This window comes from Kryptolebias marmoratus, linkage group LG5 (genome assembly GCF_001649575.2).
Source record: "Kryptolebias marmoratus isolate JLee-2015 linkage group LG5, ASM164957v2, whole genome shotgun sequence".
In the NCBI taxonomy this organism is placed as follows: domain Eukaryota; kingdom Metazoa; phylum Chordata; class Actinopteri; order Cyprinodontiformes; family Rivulidae; genus Kryptolebias; species Kryptolebias marmoratus.
In genome coordinates, this window is record NC_051434.1 from 7,249,093 (window position 1) to 7,273,487 (window position 24,395).

At 40.9% G+C, this 24,395-nt stretch overlaps 1 protein-coding gene across 1 annotated transcript; it reads right to left on the reverse strand.

Annotated features, from left to right (window-relative positions):
* Nucleotides 1-8,161: 8,161 nt before the first annotated feature.
* efna1a (ephrin-A1a) lies at nucleotides 8,162-24,052 on the reverse strand. Its single transcript, XM_017420105.3, has 5 exons — nucleotides 23,670-24,052; nucleotides 10,935-11,230; nucleotides 9,911-9,976; nucleotides 9,727-9,822; nucleotides 8,162-9,613 (listed from the first exon to the last, which is right to left on the reverse strand). Exons 1-5 carry the CDS (start codon nucleotides 23,765-23,767, stop codon nucleotides 9,495-9,497), a joined length of 675 nt encoding a protein of 224 aa, XP_017275594.1. The 5' UTR covers nucleotides 23,768-24,052; the 3' UTR covers nucleotides 8,162-9,494.
* Between the last annotated feature and the right edge of the window lie 343 nt (nucleotides 24,053-24,395).

Below are 24,395 nucleotides of genomic sequence, written 5' to 3' on the forward strand. Positions count from 1 at the left end.
TTGATTTCTGTTTGTGGCTTGGGGTGGGCGTCAGGTACATCTGTGAAGTATATATGTGGTTATACAGTGAGTTTCTTCTTCAAATGTAACCCACATTGCCTTTAGGCTTCAGATCAAACCTCCTAATGCCCACCTTTTGAGAATATACAGATCCCCTTTATTCCTTTGTTAAATAATGACACGTAAAACACATTATACAACATTTACCTCTTTGCAGTTGCTTACATTTGATCCATAAAATGAAATCTAAGCATATAACTATGAAGTGATTGAGGTTGGCAGTTATATTTTTTTTAGTGAGCCTTAAAAGGCTGCTTATGCTCATTTTCGTGGAGTCCCTGCTGGGTATAAACAAAGCATAACTTCACCAAAGGCATCATTATAGGGCTTCAAAAGAGCTCATAACTTCTGAACAAATGTGAAAGGGTTGGCAATTCTCTCTGCGAGAGCTCTGCCTGTTGTGCTGCTTGGCTGCAACGTCAACTTCCCAACCCCCCTGAATCTCTGCAAGCTGTTGCTTGAGCAGACTGGATGAAAAGCAACTGGTTGCTTAGAAAATCTTCTAATTTGGCAATTACACCAAAGGCAGATATGTTCTCACTTGTAGCCACTTCTGAAGTTTTTTGTTACTTTTCTTTATCTGAATTTCTCAACACATCAAACTTAAAAAGAAAGAACTTGCTCATATTTTCTTCCCAGACTATCAGACAAAAACATTCTTTTTTTTTTATCAAGTTAAACGTTTCACAGTCCTATTTTCAGGGCATTTAACATTTAACATCATGTAAGCATTTTTTTTAATCCCTTATTGGAAGCATACAATACATAAGCTCCCTCCCAGACTTCGGCATTTTCATAATAGCAGGTCTAAGTAGATGTAATCTGACGCACAGACAGAAAATGTCTGCGAAAGCCACCACAGATGACCTCAGATACTCCAGCTCTTTTGCCCCTGTTCTTAAATTCCCGAGCATTTTATTTGCAGCAAACATGAGGCGACCACCTGCACAGATGAGAGGCAGCGTTCACGAAACGGGAGGATGCACCTGATGGAGCACAAAACACAGGCACTGAGCAAAAACTACATACTGCCCGAATAATAATACAGTGTTTTTGTCTATCTAGTCTTACACGAAGTTTAAAGGTCGGCTCTTTGTGTGAGAAAGCCACAATTTTAGTTCTTTAAGATTCAGCTTTGAGAATCATTAATAGGAGGCATCGTTTCAGCCGAGCGGCAGGAACAGACTTTGGATTGTTATCTGACTCCTTAGCTGCTGTAAAACTGGACTAGAACTAAACTGAGAGCCTATTATCCTCTGTTGCTGGTTCAAGTTTCAGGTTAAGAGTTTTTTTTCTTGTGTGAGCTTTCTTATAAAGTAATTCAGTAAGTTGTAGGTAACGCTATACTTCTTTTCTAAAAAGGAAATTAACTGTTTTTTTGTGAAATACCAACATAACAGAGCTTCGTGGTAGACTATTCTCAGAGAAATCAAAAATACAGCAGGGATATAAAAAAATGAGCTTTACTTAAAGGAACTCCTAACTCCTGCTGGCTTGCGTGCAGAAGTTTTAAACAAAGACGTGTGATCTGTTAGAGCTCAGAATGTGTGTTGGGGGAAACTCAGCTTCTACATCCAACTTTTAGCTCAAAATCTGTGAAATGACCGTGTTGTAGTCATTTTTATGTTTGCTAAGGTTGATTAGCTGCGGTGGCCATCTTAAACTGGTTTGATTGCAAAAGTTAATCAGTTATACATTATTTCCTGAGAGTTTTATTAAAATCCATCAAGTGGTTCATGAGATATTTTGCTAACAGACATGCAAACACACAGACGCAGGTAATTACAGTCATTTATCTTTTATTTTGACGGACAAAAATGAGTACTTCCTGACTGAAATGAGCTGCCTGTCTCTTCAAGTATCAAAGTTACATGAGATGGGACTGAGAAATTTGTTTTGGTTAAAGATTTCTTGGACCCTGTAATTTTGCACATTGCAAAGAACATACAGTGACATCTATTTAAAAACTAAACTAAACTTAAGAACTAGATAAACCTTTGTAGAATGAAAACAAACATTTAGGGAAAAGGACCTTTGTTTTTATTTGGAAATCATGGGTGCTGTTTCGTCCAGACCAAGGAGGAGTGGGGCAGTTGAAAAAATGCAGTTTCTAAATCTAAGACATTGTTTTGAAAGAAAGTGTTGCTTAAAAGCTGTATACTAAATTTATTTTAACTGTGTGGCTCTCACTTTTAATTCTGCACTCAGTCCCTAAATTTACTTTTAAATATGAGCCCACATTTCTCATAAAACAACACTACTTTTTAGGTTCAGTATTTCATATTTTGTCTATGCAAAATTATCCAATAAAGTATTAGTTGAAAGTATATTAATTGCATTTTTTTTAACCCAAGTTCAAAGTATTTAAAAGGAAAGACTGTAAAACAAACATTAAGTTAAAAATTTTCATACACAAAGATACAAGGCTGGTTTTGTTGTGTAAAGTAAAACATTAACACATTCTTGGGCAACAAAGCTGTTTTCCTGTAGGTTTCGTGTCAAAATCAGGTTTGGGGGTCAGAGAGAAGCTCAGCTGCTTTTTACAAGTTCTTTGTCTTCACCAGGACAGGGTTTTGAAGATGAGAAACACTGGACATTCTTCATCGTCTTCTCCAAGGTGGCAGAGTGAGAGGCTCAATCGGAGGAGGAGCTGACAAATGAGAGGAAACTTGTTGAGGATTTAGGTTCAGACCTGCTGTATGGCCCCTCAGAGACCTTGAGACTTTCCTAGAGACACTCTGTGACACTGCTGAAAACAAATCTATCTCACGAGGCTGAGAACCGAGACTAAAAAATGATAGGTTATCATTTTTGTCCTCTGAGAAGGCTTCTTTTCCCCACCCACACATTTCACAGCAAAACCTCAAACCCATCTCAAGACGGACAGAACGTAAGAATGAGTCAAAGCCTTTAGCTGAGAGAGATTTGACTTGTTTTATGTAAAAATGTGACAATATACTTCACTGACTTGTGAGTTAGATGGGCTAAATTGAACGCACGTATGTATACTTTTAAAATGATTTTTAAAAAACAAAGTGAGTGCAAAACACAGACAGGAAACCCCCCCAAAAAAAGAGCTTGAACAAGACAGATGACCCTGGCAGTGGGGACAGCAATTGACAGAACTTTTCGGGAAGAGGAGACCACACCCCGACCGCCAACCATGGCAGGGGACCAAAGCGCACCCTTAGTGGCCCCAAAGTTCCAGCTTACGCTGTAAAACCAAGGTGTTTCCGTCCCAGCAGCCTCATCTGAACCCGCTGTCATGCGAAGCTTTAACATGCTGAAGCAGAAACGGAATAAAGGCACTTTTGAAATGTTAAAAGGCCGTTTAATCCGAACAGTAAGTGGATCGTCGCTGCATTAAAAACAATGTGAATGACGCAAAAAAAAAAAAAAAGTCACTTCTGGGTCAGGTTTTTGTCTCTGCGCTGCTTATGAACAGCTGTTCTGATGCTCACAGGATACTGGGTTTCTGTTCAGGGCGGTTTGGCAGCTTATAAATGCTCCAAATAGCTACAAAACCATTAGGTGACCTCCCAGAGGTCCTGTAAGGCAGATACTCCTGGCTTTTGTGAGCAGAAACATACACAGACTGGCGGACAGGGACTGGTTATGTGTTCCACTGATAGGAGATTTGACTCGGCCCAGAGACGCAGAAATGGACCAGCTGGTCCTGCCAAATGCGCTCTGAAATGTAGCTTTCATTACTGTCTCCCAGGTTTTAGTATCACACATGGTCAGCATAACCACGGCTCTGTTAGAATATAAATGAAAGAAGGAAGACAGTTTATTTTTGGCCTGCCATGTGTTACATTCATACACTGATTTATTGCATTCAACACACTCAGTCGCACATTTATGAAAACGTATAACTGTGTGTTTTTGCCACGCGATAAAAATAATGTACATTCAGTTGAAAAACAAAGTACCCAACAAATCAAAACTTGGTTCCTAAAGTTGCTACAATAAAAAGAAATTATTCCTTACATGATATTTTTTATCCAGCTAGAAATGTTTTGAATGTAACAGGTTACACTTATGTTATCAGAGATTCAAGGTTTTAGTTCAGATTTTGTTTTTGGATTTTATTATTTTTATTCTGTTTTGTCACCTTTACTTCCTGTTTTATTTTGGGAAGTCAGTCCATTGTTTGTTCTTCCTTCTCCCACTTTCAAACCTGTTTCTTATTTTGTAATCAGCACACCAAAAAAAAAAAAAAAAGAACCCACACAAGCTTTACATGTTTAAAATGGCATGTTTTCACATGCAACAACTTGTTTAAAATACAAGTTTTTATTAATCTCAGACCATGAACTTCAGATATGGATAATAACACATGAAAACATGTCAAATTAAGACATGCAGCACAGGTTTTAAACATATTTATTTTAGGATTTTGGAGCTTTTTCACCATGTTCTTGTGATCACATGACAAACATGGTAAATTTGCAGGTTTTTCTCTAAAGGTTATCTCCCCCAGTGTGTAGCGCCAGTTTTCATTTGTGAATTTATTATTTCCTCACTTCTGATCCTTTTTACCCTGACGTGCTTTGTTTTAGTTTCCACATGTTTGAGTTTGGTTGTTTTTTTGTTGTCTATTCTACTTTTGCACCAGCTTTTGATTTATTTTATTGGACTGTTTCACCCCTGTCTGCCTCCCTCTGGACTATGTTCTAGATTAAGGTCCTCAGCTCTCCTGTCTTGGTTTTGTGACTTTTTAAAAGCAATAATAAATAAAGAGCCAAACATTTGCTTTTTATATGACAATATTCATATACAAATCTGATTTAAAAAGTATGAATTACATCTCTTCAGATTTCTTGTGGACTGTTCTTTCAATATTTATCCATCTCTAAATCATTTAAAAGTATTTCCTTTGAACCTACAGCGTTCAAAGTAAAACAGTGCATTTATTTTATTTTATGTCAGAGCTTCTCTGACTCACATGTACCTACTGTATGCAGAAATACTTGGCAAAGACTGTAACCACATGCTTGCTCTGCTTTCGATGCTGTGCTTACACACTACAGCTTTGCTTAAGTTAAATATCTCTGGGAAATAAAAATATGAAATCTTTTTGTTTTTGTACACAACGTCTTTTTTGTGTATTGTCATAATTTCAGTGAAAGTAGTTGCAGCTTAATATTTGTTCATTGGCCACATTCTTATAAGTTTTATGCACTGAGCTCTGCTTTAAGTCATAATCGTCTAAAACAGCAGGATAGAAACCCCATCATCTACTAGTTCCTTGGAGGTTTTCCTAAACGCTCACAATGATAAAGCTCACCTTGCACAAAAGAGCTAAAAACAAACCCATGAGACGGATAGTAAGAACATTAGGGGCGACCAAACCAGCAGTTTTGTTCATGAGAACAAAAGAACGTCGGTGAACCGTGGGACATAAAGAAGGCCTGAACGTCCTCAGCAGACAACAGTGGTGGATAATTGCAGGAGAAGAAAAATGTTTTGTCAACATCCAACCATGTGATAAACTCTCTAAAGGAGGCAGGCACGTAGCTGTCCAAGTCAGCGGTGAAAAATAGACTTCACTAAAGTGCAAAAGAGAAGGTTTACCACAAAGTGCAACACATTCATACCCAATAAGATTTGAAAAGACAGGTTGCTCAAGTCTGAATCAAGGTGTCATCAATCATTTTAGATCATAATTTCAACATTCAAAGCCTTGCTTCTAAATAATATGGTACCTAGCCTGTAAAGAACATTGTTCCTGTTTTTGTGCTCCATGTTTATCTTCTCACAGCCCATAACTTTTATTGCAGTGTTAAACATTTCACACTTGCTGTCCACATTTGCACAAGTCGGTTTGTTGAACGAGAGCGTAAATAAAAAGAATTGTCCCCTCTTGACGAGCTTCTGCTCAGCCGAGCCTCCTCCAGGGGTCGGGCGGTTAAGGGGCCTGTCCGACTGTCACAATTTATGGGCACCTCTTTGAAAACATTGGGGAGTTGTTAAGCTGCGGCACCAGTTTTTTGGTGCTACAGCTGTTTTTACTGTCATGGCCGTAAATGCTCCCCCTGGGAAGGGAGAGGCAAGAGAAGGAGTGATATGAACAGTGATTTGTCATATAGCTTTGAGACAAGCCTGGAGAAAATAGGTGTGTGTGTGTGTGAAAACTCAGCGTGAAGTTGAAATAAAGGCAGCAAAGGAATCCCATCTGTGCATTTAATGTTCCTGCCACAGGTAATCCTAAACATTGCCTAGATCTCTCTTTTCCTTTATCTCATTTAGGTTGCTTTTTCCTTTCTCAGACTACCTCCGCCTTGATTCTATTTGCCTCCTGTCACATTAGTTTGTTGGAGCCATTATCTCTGATATTGGCTGCCTCAGAGATCTTTCCGGTGTAATCAGAAGAAGGAATGGGTTTGGTTTCCTGAAAGCTCAAAAATCACCTTAATTCTGGAAAAAAATAGTGATTTTTACCCCCTCTCCTTTAGGATGAAGAAGCTGGGAAGTTTGAATGTTACTTTTTTTGTCATGAATATTTACCCCATCACCCATTAGGAGTGTAACCAAGGGCGATGTGCTGTGGCTGGATGCTGATAAATATGTGCTCTACATGCTGCAGTAATCCTGCATGGCCCAATTATAACGATGCAACAGAAGCGTGGTAATCCGTTTGCTCCTCATGCTTCAGGAAAGTTATCAGGAAAGGTCGAGTACTCCACTTTCTGTGAGAGAGGAGCTCAGCCAAGGAGAAAACGAAGTGTCACTATTACTTTCTCAGAGTTGTTACTGCGTATTGGAGCATTGCACTCAGAGTCTGCTGCCATGCTCTTTGGCACCGAGCTGCTTTGAGATAAATGCTGCAGCTCGTGCTGCGTCGTGTTTTCTTCTATCGCAGATGCAGGTGTTGTGGTAGACATAACTTCAGTCTGAAGACGTCCCACGCACTTGCTCTTTTTCTTCTTGCTCTCAAACACAAATAATTACTGAGAGAAACACTTTGTCCTCTCTTTTCCCTGATTAAAATCTTTGTTTCTTTAAACTATTCTTTCAGCATTACTATTGATATACTGTCTCAAACACGTAGTGTACACAGGCTTTACAGGAGTGTCTTGCAGTAACTGACACTAACATTTGTACAGACTATTAGATTTACTTTAATCCAAAGGAAAAACAGACATAACAATGCCATGGTGTTGGAGGTCTTTCATTCATCCTTTACACCAAAGCTTGTGTATGATCAGACAGAATCCATTTTGATATTTAAAAAAATAACATCTAATTAAATTATTTGAATCAATTATGCATAATCTTATCAGTTTGGTGTTTATTTAAAAAGTTAAGACTGAAACTCTAAAGGACTAGCATTCTTTGAAAAGTTACATATCACCTGCTGAAAGAGTTTGAAACTAAGAGCATCTTATGTCGAGTTATAGCCGTTCTGATCAAACCTTGAAAATAACTTTACTCGCAATCTTACTTATATCTTGTGCGATCTTTTAAGGCTCAGAGTATGTGCTGGGGGTGACGCTCAGCTACGACCACACCAGGTTTTAGCTTAATATTTGTAAAACTGACTGAGTTATAGCCATTTTTGTGTGGGATACAATCAATTAGATGCGGTGGTTATCTTAAATCGGATTGCCTCCAGAAGTTATTCAGTTGTAAATGCTCCTCCAATGATTACTTTCTGAGAGGCTCATTAAATCTGTCTACTGGTTCATGAGATATTTTGCTTAAGCTACAAACACACTCACACACAGGCAAGAACATTATCACCGCTTCACCTTCAGTGGCGGGTGATAATAGTTGGAATAGAGATTCATATACCTATGGCTAATAGGACATGAGAGTCTAAAGATTAAACACATTTGATGCTGAATAAATGATTAACAGAAAATTTCAATCAGTATATCCCAACACTGATCCATCCAAAAAGGTCTGAAGATCACTGTTCAGTGAGATTCATTTATTGGCTGTCTTTTATTATTTTGTGCAGATAAAATTTGTTTTAATGCTAATTTATTCAATAGTTGCTTGAGACATTTGGTCTGGAACAAAAAGAGCAAACAGTGTTCCTTCATCCCCCAAAGCCACGCTGCCATGACAACCACAAGAATCTGTTCTGGTTTTCAAAAAAATATCATTTTTATTTCACATGAAAATCTTTCACATTTATCAAACCATTTTTTTTAATATAATCTCTATATATTTACATAGAAATATGCACATATTTTACACTATTTTTTTTACTTACACATGTACAAAAGTAGGCAACAAGAATTCGGGTAAAAAAAAAATGGTGGCAGTCATACACGGTTGTGCTTTGCCTGTCAGGTGAAGATGAGCTTAGCAACTCTGTTCAATGCAGTGCCTTGTCTGTTGTGAACTGGTGACTACAACATTAAATGATCTAAACTCCTTTGTTTTCATTTTTTTTTAAAAGAATAATTTCCTACAGCCCTTCATGTCATGTTTAACCTACAACTGGGGCAAGAAGCAGAGAAGTCCAGCCTCTCCGCGACACACTCAACTTGCCAGTGTTTGCTTTTTGGCATAAAAAAAAAAAAAAAAAAGCATTTCGTCTCAACACTCTTCTTAAAACAAACACTCCACAGTTCAGGCACATCTTCACATATTCACACACTCATTCCCTTTCACACAAACACTACCTCCACCTCTGGAGACAGGAAAAGTCCTTCCTGTCAGTAAACATTTCATTTTGCAAGCGCATGTACAGTAAGACCTCTCAGCTGCAAACGGCATAAATGATCTTCACAGAATGTACACAGAAGTGATGCCATGTAGTGTGTTGGTGTGTGCTGTGTGCAGTGTTAGTGCTACAGTATGTGAGCACATGGTCTGCAAAGAGAACCTGTAAAATTGCTACATTTAGAGAATCACTTGAGACATCAACGCCACTCAGAAACAATGATAATACGACAAGTAGTACACAATACTCAAAGGTGGTATAGAGTACAAGTTGGAGAGAGGGCTGATCTTTGGCTCCAAAGGTTTGTCTTTAAATGCTGATTAATTCTACTAAAACATTGAATTCAAAGATAGTCCAGTTTGCGTTTGTGCTTTTGATTGTTTTTCACCCACTTTAGGTGCTGCAACTTCATATCTTTTGAAGCAATGTGTCGTCCTCCAAAGTTTGTTTTTGAGAGCCCCCAAAAAGTACAACTCAAGGAGAGCTTTGTTGTTGTTTTTTTCCCCCCACAAAAAAAAAAAAAAATACTGAAATCTTCTGAAAAATAGGACAAAGCACCAATATTTTTTGTCTCAAATGAACATGTTGCATGAGAAAGTCTGTCTGTACTTTACAAGGTTTGAAAGTTTCTCCCTGTGGCCTGCACAAGGTATTCATGTTTTCATTTTATTTTATTTTTTAAGTCAGTGGTTCCCATCTCCATGTACTGTCTTCATTGTAGTCCCTGGTCAAAAAGAAACAACCTTCTGTCCTCTCAGTGCAACAAAAGCAGTAATGGGACTAACAATGAGAGGCATGAGAGCGATGTAGATGCCACTGCAGAGTTTGTCCGTACGCTCTTTTGGATGTTTGGCAGGATTACCACTGGGTCATCTGTTGGAAGGTGGAAAACAAAGACGAGATGTTAGTTTACACCTCAATGTGCTCCCGTATGAGCCTACATTAGCTTACTACTGTCAGAGATAATTACAAAGGATCCAACATACCTGCAGGCGGTCTGTTGGAGGGGTTGTGAACACCACCCCCTGCTCCAACTTTAGCCCCACCCGTGCCTCCGTTAGCCACTCGGGCCGATTGAGAGCCTGAAAGAAAAGACACGCACTATCAGGCAGTCTGCTTGGGTTTGACCACAAATATTCTCCTTTCATCCAAGAGGGAGGCTCTGCTCACCGTCGGCTGCGATGACGTCCACTCGGAGCCTGAGACACTCTTGGCCGTGGTGGTGCAAAGGTTTGGCTGCAGAGAAAGAGGGAAACAACAGCAACACAGGCATTAACACCCAGACTAATGCACTTATCCTCCCCTTAATCCACCTTCATGCCTGCACACATACAAACACACACTTGCTGAAATTCTTGGCAACAGAAAGACGCAGGCATAAAGCCTTGAGAGGCCATCTGTGACTAGACACAAGTGTGTCTTGTCCTGCCGTTTATCTAATTACAACCATGGTCAGGGTGACAAAATTGCATGACCTTTGTGCACATTCTAAAGGAACAAAACACTCAGGAAACCTTGAAAACATCTTATGAATGTTAAGCTTTAAATAGCTGATGCTCCAGCTTCTGGTCATACTTTCTTTTGAGGATAAGATTTGCAGCCAGACAGACAATCCTTTGGGGTGGATTAAAATAAATATTGGATGTTTTGTCATTATCTGATTGAAGGTGGTTTAATCTGAGACAGCCACTCTTTTCTTGTGGGAAATCAATAAAAAAAAATAGCCTCCTTGCAGATATGGTGCAAATGTTTTACATGTTTATACAGAAGATTGCATTTTCCATATAATTCAGGATATTAAAATATTAGAGTTTATTGAATTGTTTATTTTTTTTATCTGAAATGCTTCTTTAAATTGAATTTGACTCAAAGTAAACTCTTATTCAAGTCCAACATGGCTGCATAGAAAAAAAAACAACTCCTGAAATGTTATTTTTGTTCACTTTTGTGGGCCTTAGTTTGGCGTCATTCTAGGTTTCTACATGCAACTTCAAAAGAAACTGGAATGTAGGTAATTTGGAGGTATTTTCTGTTAATAGTTGGGAGTGTTTAACTCCCTTTGGTTTGGACTAACTTGCCAATTTACGACCAAAAACCAACAAAACTGACAAGATCCACATTCTTTGCAGGCTTTTGTTTAGAGGTACCAAGCCAAACAAAGATTATGGACATAGAAGAGCACAAGCATACTTACATATGTAATAGTAGCTTTCTCCTTGACGAAACTCCTTCCCAAAAGTAAATGGAGTAAAACGCTGGAACTTTTCAGAGAACTTCTCCGGAGCGTGAGGGGCAAACGGATGGCCGCACTCCCAGCGCATTTGGTCGTATGACTGGGGCTTGCAGGAATCGTAGTCTTCACGCTCCACCATGTAGAGCACATAGCGCTCTGCATCCAGCAGCGGCACCTCGCCCTGAGGGTAATGGGGACAGACAATGTCCAGGTAGTCATTGAGCTTCACCTCCACGGCATAGTTGTCCTTTTGGAACCTGCAGAGAAGAGACAGGGGGCAGGAAGGTTACACAAGTGGCAGGAGACTGATAACCACGGTTACAGCATTAGAGCAGTGATAAATATAAGCCTCAAAACCCGTGATTATATATTGATCGGCTGCATGCCAGATGTACAACAGGGATATCAGCGGAAAGACAGAGGCCTGCGAGTGAGAGATGGACAGAGAATGTTTGTGTGAGAAGATGAGTGTGTTCAAGAGGAATTAAAGGAGTAAAAGTGATCTGCAGAGATCGTGCACATAAATATGGATAAACGTGAGGCTGGAGTAGCTTGCTGTTGTACTAAGAATTGGCACCGATTGATCCTGCATCCCCTCGGAGCTGAACGATGTTTACTGAGAAACATTAGCAGTCAGCTAGCCCATCAAGACAAGGGATGAGTATCGACATCGGCGAGGCTTCGAGCAAACACTCCCACAGATAAAGTATCAGAATAAGTAATGAACAAAGTTGGAGACACACCTGACTGCTGCAGAAATAGGAACAAATACGGAACCGTAACTGTCACATATGTTTTAACCCATTAATTACACACATGAACACACACAGCATGGGTTTGGTGAAAGGCTGTAACTGTCTTCCACAACATTCCCTCTCATTACAAATACAGAGACAGTCAGACTGTCTGCCATTCCTCCCTGCATCCCTCCCTTCACTCCTCCACCCTCTTTACGACAGTCGTCTTCTTTCTTTCAAAAACGCAGATCTTTAGCCTGCTCCACACTGCTGCACATAAACAGTCAGTATAGTTTTAAAAAAAAGATAACTTAAATAACAATTTAACATTTCAAAGCAGTTTGACTAATTTATGTACTTAGGTTTATTGGATGCAAACACTGATATGATGAAAAAAAAAAACAGTTTTGTTTGTTTGGCTTTTATCAATAACCTTAAAAAGACTCAGCAGATGTAATTGTAGACTGACTGGCCTGAGACCAAGCAGTTGTAATCTCAACCCTCTCAGGTCCCTCTTGGGTTTCTCTTCAGAGATATTATGAGTTTATCTCCAGGGGAATTGTCACCAAAGGTATTTCAGTTTCCTCCCGACTGAGCGGGTGCTCCAGGGGCGGCTCGCAGCTAATGCTCTCTTCACAGCCAAAGCCATCTATCACCAGCCCGGAGCAGTAGCTGACCGCTCACAACACACACACACTTCACACTAATTCCCATCTATCAACAACATAAAGCTGTAGCTACCTAGTATTTACACCCACCGAAGCCACACAGACACTTTTCCTCCCCTGGTGCATGGCTCCCAGGCGATACCTATCGGTTTACCGCCTCCTACTGTTTTGAAGTATCAGGGGGATCCCTGAGGATGGATAAGATTCGACAGACTTAAATATTTTTACAGAACACAAGAAGAATGTGTGTGTAATATAGAGTTTTGTTGCTTTTGCAATGAATATGTGTAGGTACTCTGGGCTTTCAACAGCTCCAAAAACAGGCAGCCAACTATCTTTTCTACAGATCTTATGAGTTATGACTTCTCAAGCCTTCAGGACCTTAAAGCAATAGTTCAGATCTTTTGAAGTGGGGTTCTTTGGAAAGGTCACAAGCAATTAATATCTTACCTGTAGATAGCTATTTGAATGGTCTCAGTTTGGAGAAATAAGATTTTAAATCTGATAAGATTGATGAGCTAATGGATAGCTTGAGGGGCCAAAACCAAAGTGAATTACTGTCATCTTAAAATAACTTCAGTGTTACAAATTTCAAAGAGGTACATAATTCGTATTACATAGTTATTTATGCAGAACTCTGGTTATTTGCAGACAGAAATAACCTGCAGTAGCAGCTAGAGGTAGCACTTTTGGTACAGTCTGGGGCACTTCTGACAGAAAAACATAATATTTCTACCAGACGGTGCAAAATTGCCAGTGAAATTTTAAAACTGGAGTTATTTTAAGATGGCAGCAATCCACTGTGGTTTTGATCCCACCCAGATTAGCCGTTAGCTCATCAGTCTAGTCAGAATTAAAGTATTTCTCCAAACTGAGGTCGTTCATAGAGCTATCTACAACAGGTAAGATGTTAAGTGTTCATAACTGTTTCAAAGAACTTCAATTCAAAAGATCTGAACTGTTCTTTTAAATCTATAGGCACAAAATATACCAATCAAATACAAATGCTGCTTTTTCCAAAAGCTGTGCTGCAACAAGTTACCCACTAAAGTAGGTTTTTTTCCCACTGAATTCCCATACAGACCTCTTTAATGTAACAAGTAGCATTTGGTGGCGTTTTAGTGACAGGGTCCATATGTGTGACTAATGATCAAAGTGTCCAGGCACCAGCCGCTCATTAGTTAAATGATGTTTGTTGCCACAGGTCTCCCTGAACCCCCCTGGTAACGGGACAGACGCAGTGGCTCCAAAACTCTGGGCCTGACTCCTGGCTCCCTTTTTGACTCCCTTCCCCCATCGTTTTACTCATCTCTGCCTGACTGCTGATGGACAGATAAGCCAGTAACACCCTTACAATGGTAACACACAGACCTATTAGAAAACAAGCCTCTTTTTGTGTACTGATGAAACTTCCATCTAGCCATGCTAAATACAGTGTGCAGCAGCCAACTTTTTCGGATGGGGGAGAACAATAATTATCATTTTGCATTGATGCAGAAGGCTTAGTGCTTATCTTCAGTTCGCCTGCCACACTCTGTTTACCAGATTGGCGCTTAAGTGTTTTTTTTTTCCCCCGCTGTTACTTTCAATTGCATTCGAATCGATAACACCACTGAACAAGCAAGGTTGTCTGCCCCCCTGCAAACACTGAAATGCACACAAATAAACTCCCCACACCCTGAGCCCTGATTACAAACTGGTTGTGGTATGGTCCTGATGTGTTCATGAAAAGAGAGTCTAAGGGGGGTGCAATTAAAACACAAAAAAGGGTATTAAAGTTGCCCTGGAAGGGGGGTGTAATTATGCCCTCATGCTCCCCACTTCCCAGCCCATTTAGGGTGAGAGTCTGGGGGATGTGAATGGGAGTGGGCGAGGCGGGTCAAAGGGCTCGGGCTGGGAATGGCTTTTGAAGTTTCTCACAGTAAGTGTTTCTGTGTGAGCACTGAATTTGCTTCATCAACGCCAATTTCATACAGTGTCTCTATTCACAGCATGATGGAGGAGCTCACTTAGTGGAGAGAACAGTTGCTGAATGCGCACCGGGAGGGGGAGGCTGGCTAGCGCCTTTTATTAATGGCAAATAGTTTTAATTATCCTGCTGCCTTTTGTTCCCCTCTAACGCCTCAGCATTGAAACGCTCCACATCAACAGCTTAATTAACCGATTGAAGTTACTCCCTTTTAAAGAGAGCTTTGGCATCTGTGTTAAAAAGTTAAGCTAACAAAGTCAAATCCCTGCCACTTTTACTTTCAGAATCTTTCTTTCAGCACGCCGGATTCCCCTCACTGTGGTAATAGGCTGCATTGATTCATTTCCATTGTTTATGCCAGGATGCTTTCTATTAATCAACAGTGGGGGCTCGAAGCTTCTGTGGATGCCACAAGTTGTATTCTCGCTTTACAGATGATTTTCAGAGCCGAGGCACGCAGCGTGTATTGTCTACATGCATATCTGTCCCAGCCTGATTTAAGTGTGTGATTGTTTATGTCTGAGTGTGTGTACGGGTGGGTTGCCTCTCTAGAGCTCAGAGGAATCTGGGAGTGTGCTTCAGTCTTGATAAGGCGGATAATGAATGCCAATAAAGAGCTGAGATGATAGCAGAGTCAGAAGCGGTCAGACGTGTGAGCTCGCAATCTGGTGAAAAATATGCCACAAACTGGATCCCGCCGTACTTCCTCTTTTTCTGCAAAGGAATTCTTGATTTAATGGAGGGTTCATCGAGAACAGAAGCCTAATCTTTCTTGAATATTTTTGGTGTGCCTTTTTTCTTCCTTCTCAACCATCCCCTCCTTTCACCCATCCATCACCTTCTCATCTCTCTGTGCTCTATCACCCTTTGGAATGTCGAACCTCGAAGAGGAAAAGATGAGGATCAAAGGTCAGACATTTTTGCAAAGTCAGCACCTGGGAATTTTATGCACAGGAAGTAAGAAAAAAAGTCACATGGATTTTAAATTTCATAAACGGATGCCGACATGAGTAGCGTTCTTTGAAGAAATTAATATCACCCACCACCTCGTATGCCAAAGTTTTAGAGATCTATTAACGCTCCAAGTATGTGTTGGGAATCAGTTTCAGCTAGTTTCACAACTAATCTTAGCTCAATATCTGTACAAATGATTTAGCTGCAGCCATTTTTGTGTTTTCTAAGGTTGATTAGTTGCTGACAGCCATCTTGGATTGTGTTGACTCCAAAAAGTAATCAGTTTCTAGACGTCCATCCTTTGAGAGTTTTGTTAAAAATCTTTTCAGCGGTTCATAAGACAGTTTGCCAACAAACACACACACACATAAATACATGATCACCCACCACCATGAAAGGCAGGCAATAAAAATTTAACCCATTTTTACAATTATATTCAATCAACAATTCTCCAAAGTTGTCTTTCATCTCTAAGATGTCCACAATCAGAGACACTCAGGACACATTTTGTAATCTAATCAGCTGGACTATTGGGTGGAGCAGAGGCTGAGCTGGGGTCCATTCATCAGCACCAGACCCTGCTTAATACAGGGGCTTAACGTGGACATCGAGGCCCAAATCAGGGGCTGGTGGCTGGGGACAGCATTAAGGGGCGAGACAGACAGGGTGGAGTTTTTTTTTCTACTGCCTTTGTCCTCCTATAGAGAGGGGTATTAGTCCTGTACAGGACAGATTTGGAGTTCAAAGGAAACTTACTGGCAGTCGTTATGTGTGAAGCAAAATGTGGATTGAGTGGTGATAAGAGGCTAATAGAAAAATATTGGACACAAGAGAGCAGTTTATTTTTGTGAGCTTCACAGAACAGTGAAGCATTAAGTCGGGCTGTTTAATGTTGTTGCTCAAATTCTTCTGGTAACGTTCGTCTAGCTATTCATCCATCACCGTCGGCTGTTCCCTCCCACTCCCTGTTCGTCTTTCATCGCTCAATAAGCAAACCAGATCCTCATGTCAACTCTGTCCCTCCCCCACCTCGGAGCCACTGAACCAATCACAACCTGTCCTGGTGGTATTCCGAGTATGCAGCGCTCTCTGACCCACCGTTTGCAGAGCCAAGCACAATGTGATGTGGGTCGTCATAGAAACAAATGTGGTCCCAACTCTTTCAGCCTTCCCGTTTTTTTTTTAAACATAATATTCCAACCTTCATTCTTTGCCCTGTGACTTTTTATCATCACTCTCAATCAGCTTTCTCTCTGCCATTCAACCTTTGTCTGTCAGGATCATTGGTCATTCCGCCAGTGTTGCTGGCTCGACTAGCCAAGTTGCTTTTGCCACCCAGTGAAGCGAAAAAGAGTCCAGCAGAGAAATAATTGGCTGATTCTGCTCCACGAAAAGAGGCTTAGATAAATACTTATGCTTTTTCCAACCGTCTAACTCCGTTCCTGGAGCCATTTGTATCTTATAAGGGTCAGAGCAGAAGGGTCAGGACTGAACTCTCATTTCCCAAGAGACAAACATCTGTACAGGGATATAAAAACAAACTGTTGAACTGATTTTCAAACATAAAAATTCACTTTTTATTCCATTTTCAAACACAATAAAATATGGTAGATTAAACTGATCAGCACTGTGGCACTTTAGGCAAAAACATCACAAGATTTCTACAAAAATAATTGTAATGTAAAACTGACAGCAATGTAAAAGGTTTTTAAAATGGTGTTCATATGAACTGCTATGAAATTTTTGAGATCTGACATTTTAAAATGGCAGTAAGCCATTTTGATCTTGGCCTCTCTTAAACTACCTGTTGGCTTGTTCACCAGGTAAAAATTAAACTATTTCTCCAAACAGATTGTTCACAGAGATATCTGAAACAAGCAAGATAAAACAGAACCCAACTTCAAAATATCTAAATTATTGCGTTCATGCAGAGAACTTATCTTGCAAATTTTTCAAAACACGTTCAAAATTCTAGCTACATGAGAGTGAGGCCCTGTAATTCACACGAGGAAACCGAAAACCTTTGCAAAGGTTTCGAGACATTTTAGAAAACTCTCGCAAATGTCGTTCGCAATTCGTCGCCAACAATCACAGCCAAATGAGATGCTTTTCAATAACCCAACTCACCTCTCGGGGTAAGAAGTTTTCCTTGTAAGTGGACACCTTTATGGTCCACAACCAAAGTTTCAACAAACAGGACAAAAAAAAAGTCATGAAGTTACACAATAGCCCACATTTACACAATAAAACAAACACAATGGGGGCATTTCACAGATAATATCTGACTCTTGCTGGCTCATTCTTCCTCATTCAAACGCTTACACGCCGTTTGTTCATTGAGTGTCACCAAGACTTGATAAACATGTCTGGAGGACAACATGGCTCTGGTTCAAAGTCATCATAATAAAGACCTGGAGTTGTTCCTCTGTGATTTCTTGTAAATCAGTGCAGTAAGAAAGAAGGAGTAGGGCGGGAAGTCTGGTGCGTAGATAAAGGCGAGGGACCAGGACAGGGAGAGGATGAGGAAACACTGGTGGGGCTCATCAGAGTGACACTGATCAGAGGTGAATCCAGATGCAGACAGTTCAGAGATTTGCCAGCAGGGAAGACATGGGGGAAAAAAAAAAAAAAAAAAAATCACGCTTGAGGCGCCGCGGTTGAACGCATCCGTCATAAAACAATTACTCATATTTAATCAAAATATTCTCACCCTTTTAAATATTTCCCATGAAAGCTTGGGAAGTTTAATCAACTCTTGCATCCAATCTTCTAGGGCCTTGCGTGTGTTGGTGTGTGAGAAATGTATTGTTTATTGTGCGGACAGGATACGCAGCTTTCCCGGGAAAAGACGCCAACAGGAAGCGCAGCACTTCGACGGAGACGCGCAGCGGGCAGACTCCGACACAACAACTTGCCTGCAGGAAGTTCAGACCTTTGGACTGATTTATTATGGACTACGGTCAATAAAACAAGCCCTCCTATCTCTGACACTGTGAAAACAGAGTGAGAATATCGAACAGAGAATAAACGAAGTCTTGTAAACACGGTCAAGCGTGTAACGATAAGAGAGGCCAACAGAGAGTGATCACTGAGCATATATGTGATTACCAACTGTTTGACAGTTTTGATGAGCATTTTCACAATATTCAATTTACCAGACGGATTACAAGGGTAGTAGGAGGGGAGATGGAGGCAGACAATTCATGACAAGGATGGATTGGTTTAGGAATTTTCTGAGGCCACTGACCAAAGGAGAGGGGGAGGGTATGGGCCCAGATTAGGAAGGGAAGTGGGAAAACCTGGATGTTTTTTCCTGTAAGTAACTTAGCTTTACTGAAAACCACAAACCTTTACTTTTTATTGCCACCATGTGATCACACCAACTAAAGTGACTACACAATCTTATCTTTCATCTTCTCAAACATGCATGCGAGCACACGCACAGAAGGCAAACAGACACTCCAGTTGTTTTTCCCCTTTCGTTGAATTTTCCTCCTACACTAATGCGAGTGCTCGGACTGGCTCCACTGCTTTAGAAAGACGCTTAAAGACAGCATGGACAGAGATGTGAAAAGACCAGGAAGAGTCCAAAAAGAAAGAAAAAAACAAGACTTGAGTGGCTTTTCTTAAGACAGTAAAAGAAGGAAGCCTAAATGGAAAGAGCAAAGAGGGGAAAAACGTGCGAAGAAAAGGGCAAAGTGCCTTGTGATCGCCATGGGTGCCAAGAACGCTAAAAAAATTCCACACCTCTTAGCGTGCTTCCTTTTCTCCTTCCCTTCTCTGAGAACCAGGAGTTGGAGGTGAAGAAATAATAGACTGAAAAGGGACAGCTTGTAAAAGTTGAGATAAAAGCTGGCAAAGGAGCGATGGGGACCAAAAAGACAGAGGTGGAGGGGGGAAAGTTTCCCAGAGGCAGAGCGATGGCTGAGAGAAGAGAAGCTGGCCTGAATGGCAGCGAGTATTCAGGGACCACCGCCGTGACAGGATGACTGACAGATTGATAGAGGCCATGCCACTTCATCACATGGTGAACTCTGACCCTTGATCAGTCACACCAGTTACTATTCTCTTTCTGTGGCCCACTGTGAAGACCGTTCCCCCAATTTGTATGGGGCGCATCACAAAACCGCCACATTGACTGGATAAATACCAAGAAAACCTTTCATGTGGCTGAAACATACCAGAAATAACTCTCTTTGGAACCAACGCAGCGCATGTTTAAGCATATACAATAAAATGACATGCACATTGTGAAAGGAATTCTGAAGTTTAAGTGATAGTTTGGATCATCTGAAGTGGGGTTCCGTGGAAAGGCTACGAACAACAAATATCTCACCTGTTCTGGACAAGGCTTTGAGCGGCTTCATTTTAGAGAAGCTCTGAACAAACTGATGAGCTAACAGCTAGTCCAAGCTGGGCCTAGAACGTGGATTGCATGGTTAAATTGGCAGAAATTTGATGATATTCCAAGAGGAAGTGCTACAACTACTTGTTGCCACCATTTCTGCAAGCAGCCAAACAGTATTCAATAAAAATAAAGTTGAATGCAAAATTGGCAGCGATGCAAAGGCTTATAAAATAAAGCTAGCATGAATTGCTATGAAATTCTTTAGATTTTATTTTTAAGGTGGCAGACTTTTGTCTTTGCTCACAACAACTATTATCTCACAATTCTGCTCAGAACTAAACTGTTTCTCCAGTCTGAGGCCGTTCAAAGAGCTATCTACAACAGGTAAGATATCATTTGTTTATAACCATTTCACAAACCTCACTTCAAATGATCTGAACTATCCCCTTTAACTTACTAAAGGAGTTAATTTGAAAAAATAAGAAGTTCAGAATGTGAAAGAGACACTAAATGGTTAAAAGAGCTTCAAAACCAGGCAGAAGAATGGAACCTGGCCAAAAAGAGGGGGAGGGATGTGGCGGAGAGAGGGGCAGACAGGTACAAAGCAAAGAAAGAGGAGGAGGAGGGGTAAAGGTGGTGGTCTACTCATGGTCTGCCAGCAGGGAAAAGGAAAAAAGGAGCAGATTATTACTTCACATTTCAGTTTTAGGGTTCAGAAGAGACGGACATGTGTGCATGACTCGGGTAATGTGTGTGAGCGTGTATGTGAGTCACGGTGTGAGTAAGCACGGACACTCCCTTTAAAAAAAAAAAAAAAAAAAAAAAAACATGCACACACCGACATGCCAAACCCAGCTAACAGGGAGCACTGGTGCACCTCATTCTGGGAATTGCTGGTGATTAAGCTGCTGCTAATCTGAAACAAAGAATGGAAATCCACAGAGTGGTGAAATGTCAGAAAAGGTCTGAAACACAAACACTGTCGGGAACAGATTTCACACATGCTGAAACAAAGTAGTCATTGAAGTTCGAGCGGACTCAATCTTGGAAGTCAGCAGATCCCAAGGCGTGATCACACACACACAGAAACTGTTGGCTTACTATTACTTGAAGAAATGCATATCCCCTGCTGCTTTCCAAGATAGAGTTTTAAATCAAGATGGCCGCCACAGCTGCATCTTGTGAGATGCATTAAAGCTCAGAGTATGTGTTGAAGATGACTTTCAGCTACCGTTACATAAATTTTCCCATAATATTTATAATTTAGAATATTTTATAAACATCTCTGTAGATTCGCTGTAGCAGCCATCTTGATCAGAAGTAGATGAACATGCAATGATTACTTTCTGAAAGTTTCACTAAAATTTGTTCAGTGATTCATGAGATATGACAATAGACAGGCAAAAGCACAACTTCTCCACCTTTGCCTCCTAAGGCGACAAAACAAAAAAAAAAACTGAGCAAAAGGAAATGAGCCTGATCCATGTGGACCGGAGTGATCAATCTGAGATCAGTTTGATTAACGACTAGTTTTGGGAGTCCGAGGACAGCTATAAGTCGGGACCTGAAAGAGGGAAAGGCACACGGACGTCACACTATATCAGGTGATGGGTCAAAGCAGACAGACGATTGCTGCGATTGATGAAAACACTCTAAATGAAAACATTTCAGAGACTCCGGGCTTCATTTTATTCCTGTGAATACAAGATTAGGACTAGCTGAAGAGAGGTTTAGCGCAGTCGTCTGATAGCAAGCGCAAAAAAACAGGGATTACCAGCATGCCCACGAGCGTGACCACCGTTGTTGCACTGCACAACAAAAAGCCTCTCCATCTGGGACTCTGACTTTTCAGAGAAAAGCTTCGCCGCTGTAATTATGGACTTTCTGAGAACGTTAAACGATGCAGTTTTAGCCCCCGTCGGGAGGGAAGGAGAAAGTTGGATGTGAGCTTGTGGGAGAACATTTGGTGTTTGCAGAGCGAGTGTGATTGATTTAGACGGCTTCGGTTGGTGTGATTGAGTGATTGTCTGCCAGGAGTGTCTGTTCGCACTTGCCCGTCCATGTGGGTGTGTTTGTGTGTGTGGGTGCCTGCAGAACCTTTGCATGTGACGTGCAAACCTGACCTCCTTTTGTATACCCCAGACATCATCAACCCATAATTCTAATTGACCCCTACTTATTCCGAATGGCCCCTAACCCTGACAATTTGAGCTCCGATTTCTCCTCCCTGAGCAATCCATCTCTCTCCCTGTAGTGTGACCTACTGGGCAGGCGTCATGTTACCTCCTCTGTCTCTGTCGTGCACCATTATTACCCGTCTCACCACCTGAAATATGAACGCCCGTACGTTTCCCTGACAGCCACACAGAACCCCCATGTGATGCCTCCTGATTTAGGGAAGGCAGCAGCCTCCCACTCCACACAGAGGTTAGGGCTCTGTCAGATGGGAGGATATTGCAACAGATATTTCAACACGTTCTTCTGTGAGTCAAGCCTGTATAAAAAAAATACACACATGGAAAAAATTTAAGGGCTCTCTCCATCCTGAGAGGATACAAACTAATGACTGGACTGAAGGACTAGCTTTCTTTGAAGGAATTCACATCTCCCGCTGCCTTTCATGCCAGAGATGAAAACAATGTTATCCCCTGCAATATCTCAAGATGCCATAGTATTTGTTGTGAATGACTCTCAGCTACTACCACATCAAATTTCAGCTCAATATTTGTAAAGCTGACAGAGTTCTAACCGTTTCTGTGTTGGACAAGGTAGACTAGCTGTACCAGCCACCTTGAAACGGGTCGACTCCAAAAGTTAATCAGTTCCAGATGCACAACCAATTAATACTTCTTGAAAGTTTCAAAAAATCTGTTCAGTGGTTCATGAGATATTTTGCTAACAGACAAACAGGGTTAACTCCAAGCATTAATGCCAACGTTTTGAGCAAACATCCCGTGCAGTGAGTAGCACTTGTGAGTATATATTGTTAATAGGTCTCAGCTACCATCACACCAAATCCTAGCATGATATCTTTAAAACTGACTTTATTATCGCAATTTTTGTGTTTTTGACAAACAGTTGGTTATAGCAACCATCTTTAATTGGGTTGACTCCAAAACTTAATCAGCTGTAGATAAACATCCAGTAATTATTTCCTGAAAGTTTCATTAAAATTCGTCCAGTAGTTCATGAGATATTTTACTAACAGACGGGCAAACGACAGCGGACAAATTACAAATTTTCTCTGTAATTGTAATCTGATAGAGCTCAGAATATGTGTTTGGGATCACTCTCAACTACCGCCACACCAAATCGTGGGCAAACATCTGTAAAATTTTAGTCGCTTTTGTGTTTTTAAGCTCAGTTGGCTGTGGCGACCATCTTGAATCTGGTTGTTTCCAAAAGTTAAATGAAGAGTAGATGCATTTCTGCAAACTTCATCAAAATTCGCCCAGTGGTTCATGAGATATTCTGCTAACACTCTTTCGCAGACACGGACAAAAACATTATCGCCCCCGTAGTGTGTTTAAATCGGGCGATTAAAAAACAAAAACAAAACTCGCAGCAGTGAAGCACAAATGCATCAAAAGATACTTTGAATTCCTGCACAGAAACCCAGCAATTAAATTAATTTTAATCTCCCCCTTTTTCAAAACATGCGCTCTTTAATGGCACGAATACACGTCTGAACCGGATGCAACTCATTGTGCAGCAGATGCGCAGATTGCAAAACGGATTAAATGTGATCAGGTTGAGCCACTGAATTACAGGTAAACAGCCCTTTAATAACAGGCCCCGCGAGGGAGAAGAGGCTCGCGCATTATCATGTCAGCAGCAGGAACTCATCATGACAACAATCTCAGCTTTAAGGTGTTAATTAATCCAAGTAACTTCATCTGCACTGCGCATTGAGTAAAAGTACATTTAATCCTCTAAGGCGCTAAAATAACAGCAGCAACCAGTGTGTTTGCATCATTGGGAGCTGACAGAGGCGGGATGGGAATGAAAACAGATATTTACTTGGGGTTCGTCCTGTTCCAGTAGACGCTGTGTCGCTCCGCCGAAGCGAACCAGGCGCAGGCGCTCACAACGAAGCTCACGACCCAAACTAAATCCATGACGGACAGACAGGAGTGGAGGCGTGCAAAGGCGAGGAGCTCAGATCAGGTTGGTGGTGCACGAGCGAGAGAGAGGAAAAAAAAGAGAAAAAGTTTTCCAAAAGTGCTCCTCGTCCGGGCACCTGAAGGCTGCACGCTCAGCTGGGAATCTTGCAGGAAAAACGAAACAAAAATAAAAAAATAAAAGGAAACGAACTGATTCGTGGAACAAACAAACACACAAACAAACAAAAAGGCTGGAGAGAACAAGTGAACTCGACAAAATCCGTAGTGAATGAAAGCATGAGCGGCGTGGAGGCTGGTTTTGTGAAACACGCACAATCATAAGCCACGCCCCCCTCACCAGGGACCAATCAGAGAGCGGTGCGAGAAACTCAGGGCTCCACCAGCTTTCCTGTTAGGTTGTATCTTTCAGACATTTCATGATATTTGCATAAATACACAACATTTCCTGTCATTTTATGAATCAGATTTGTTTTTGTAAAATCAAAACATTACATTGTGATCATTTATATGCTTTTGGAGCTACTTCATGGCACTTTAAAATTTCTGTTCCATGCGATATTTTACAGGTTTTATCCTTTCATTTTCTCCTATTTTTATAGAGAAATTATGCATCTAAAACCTG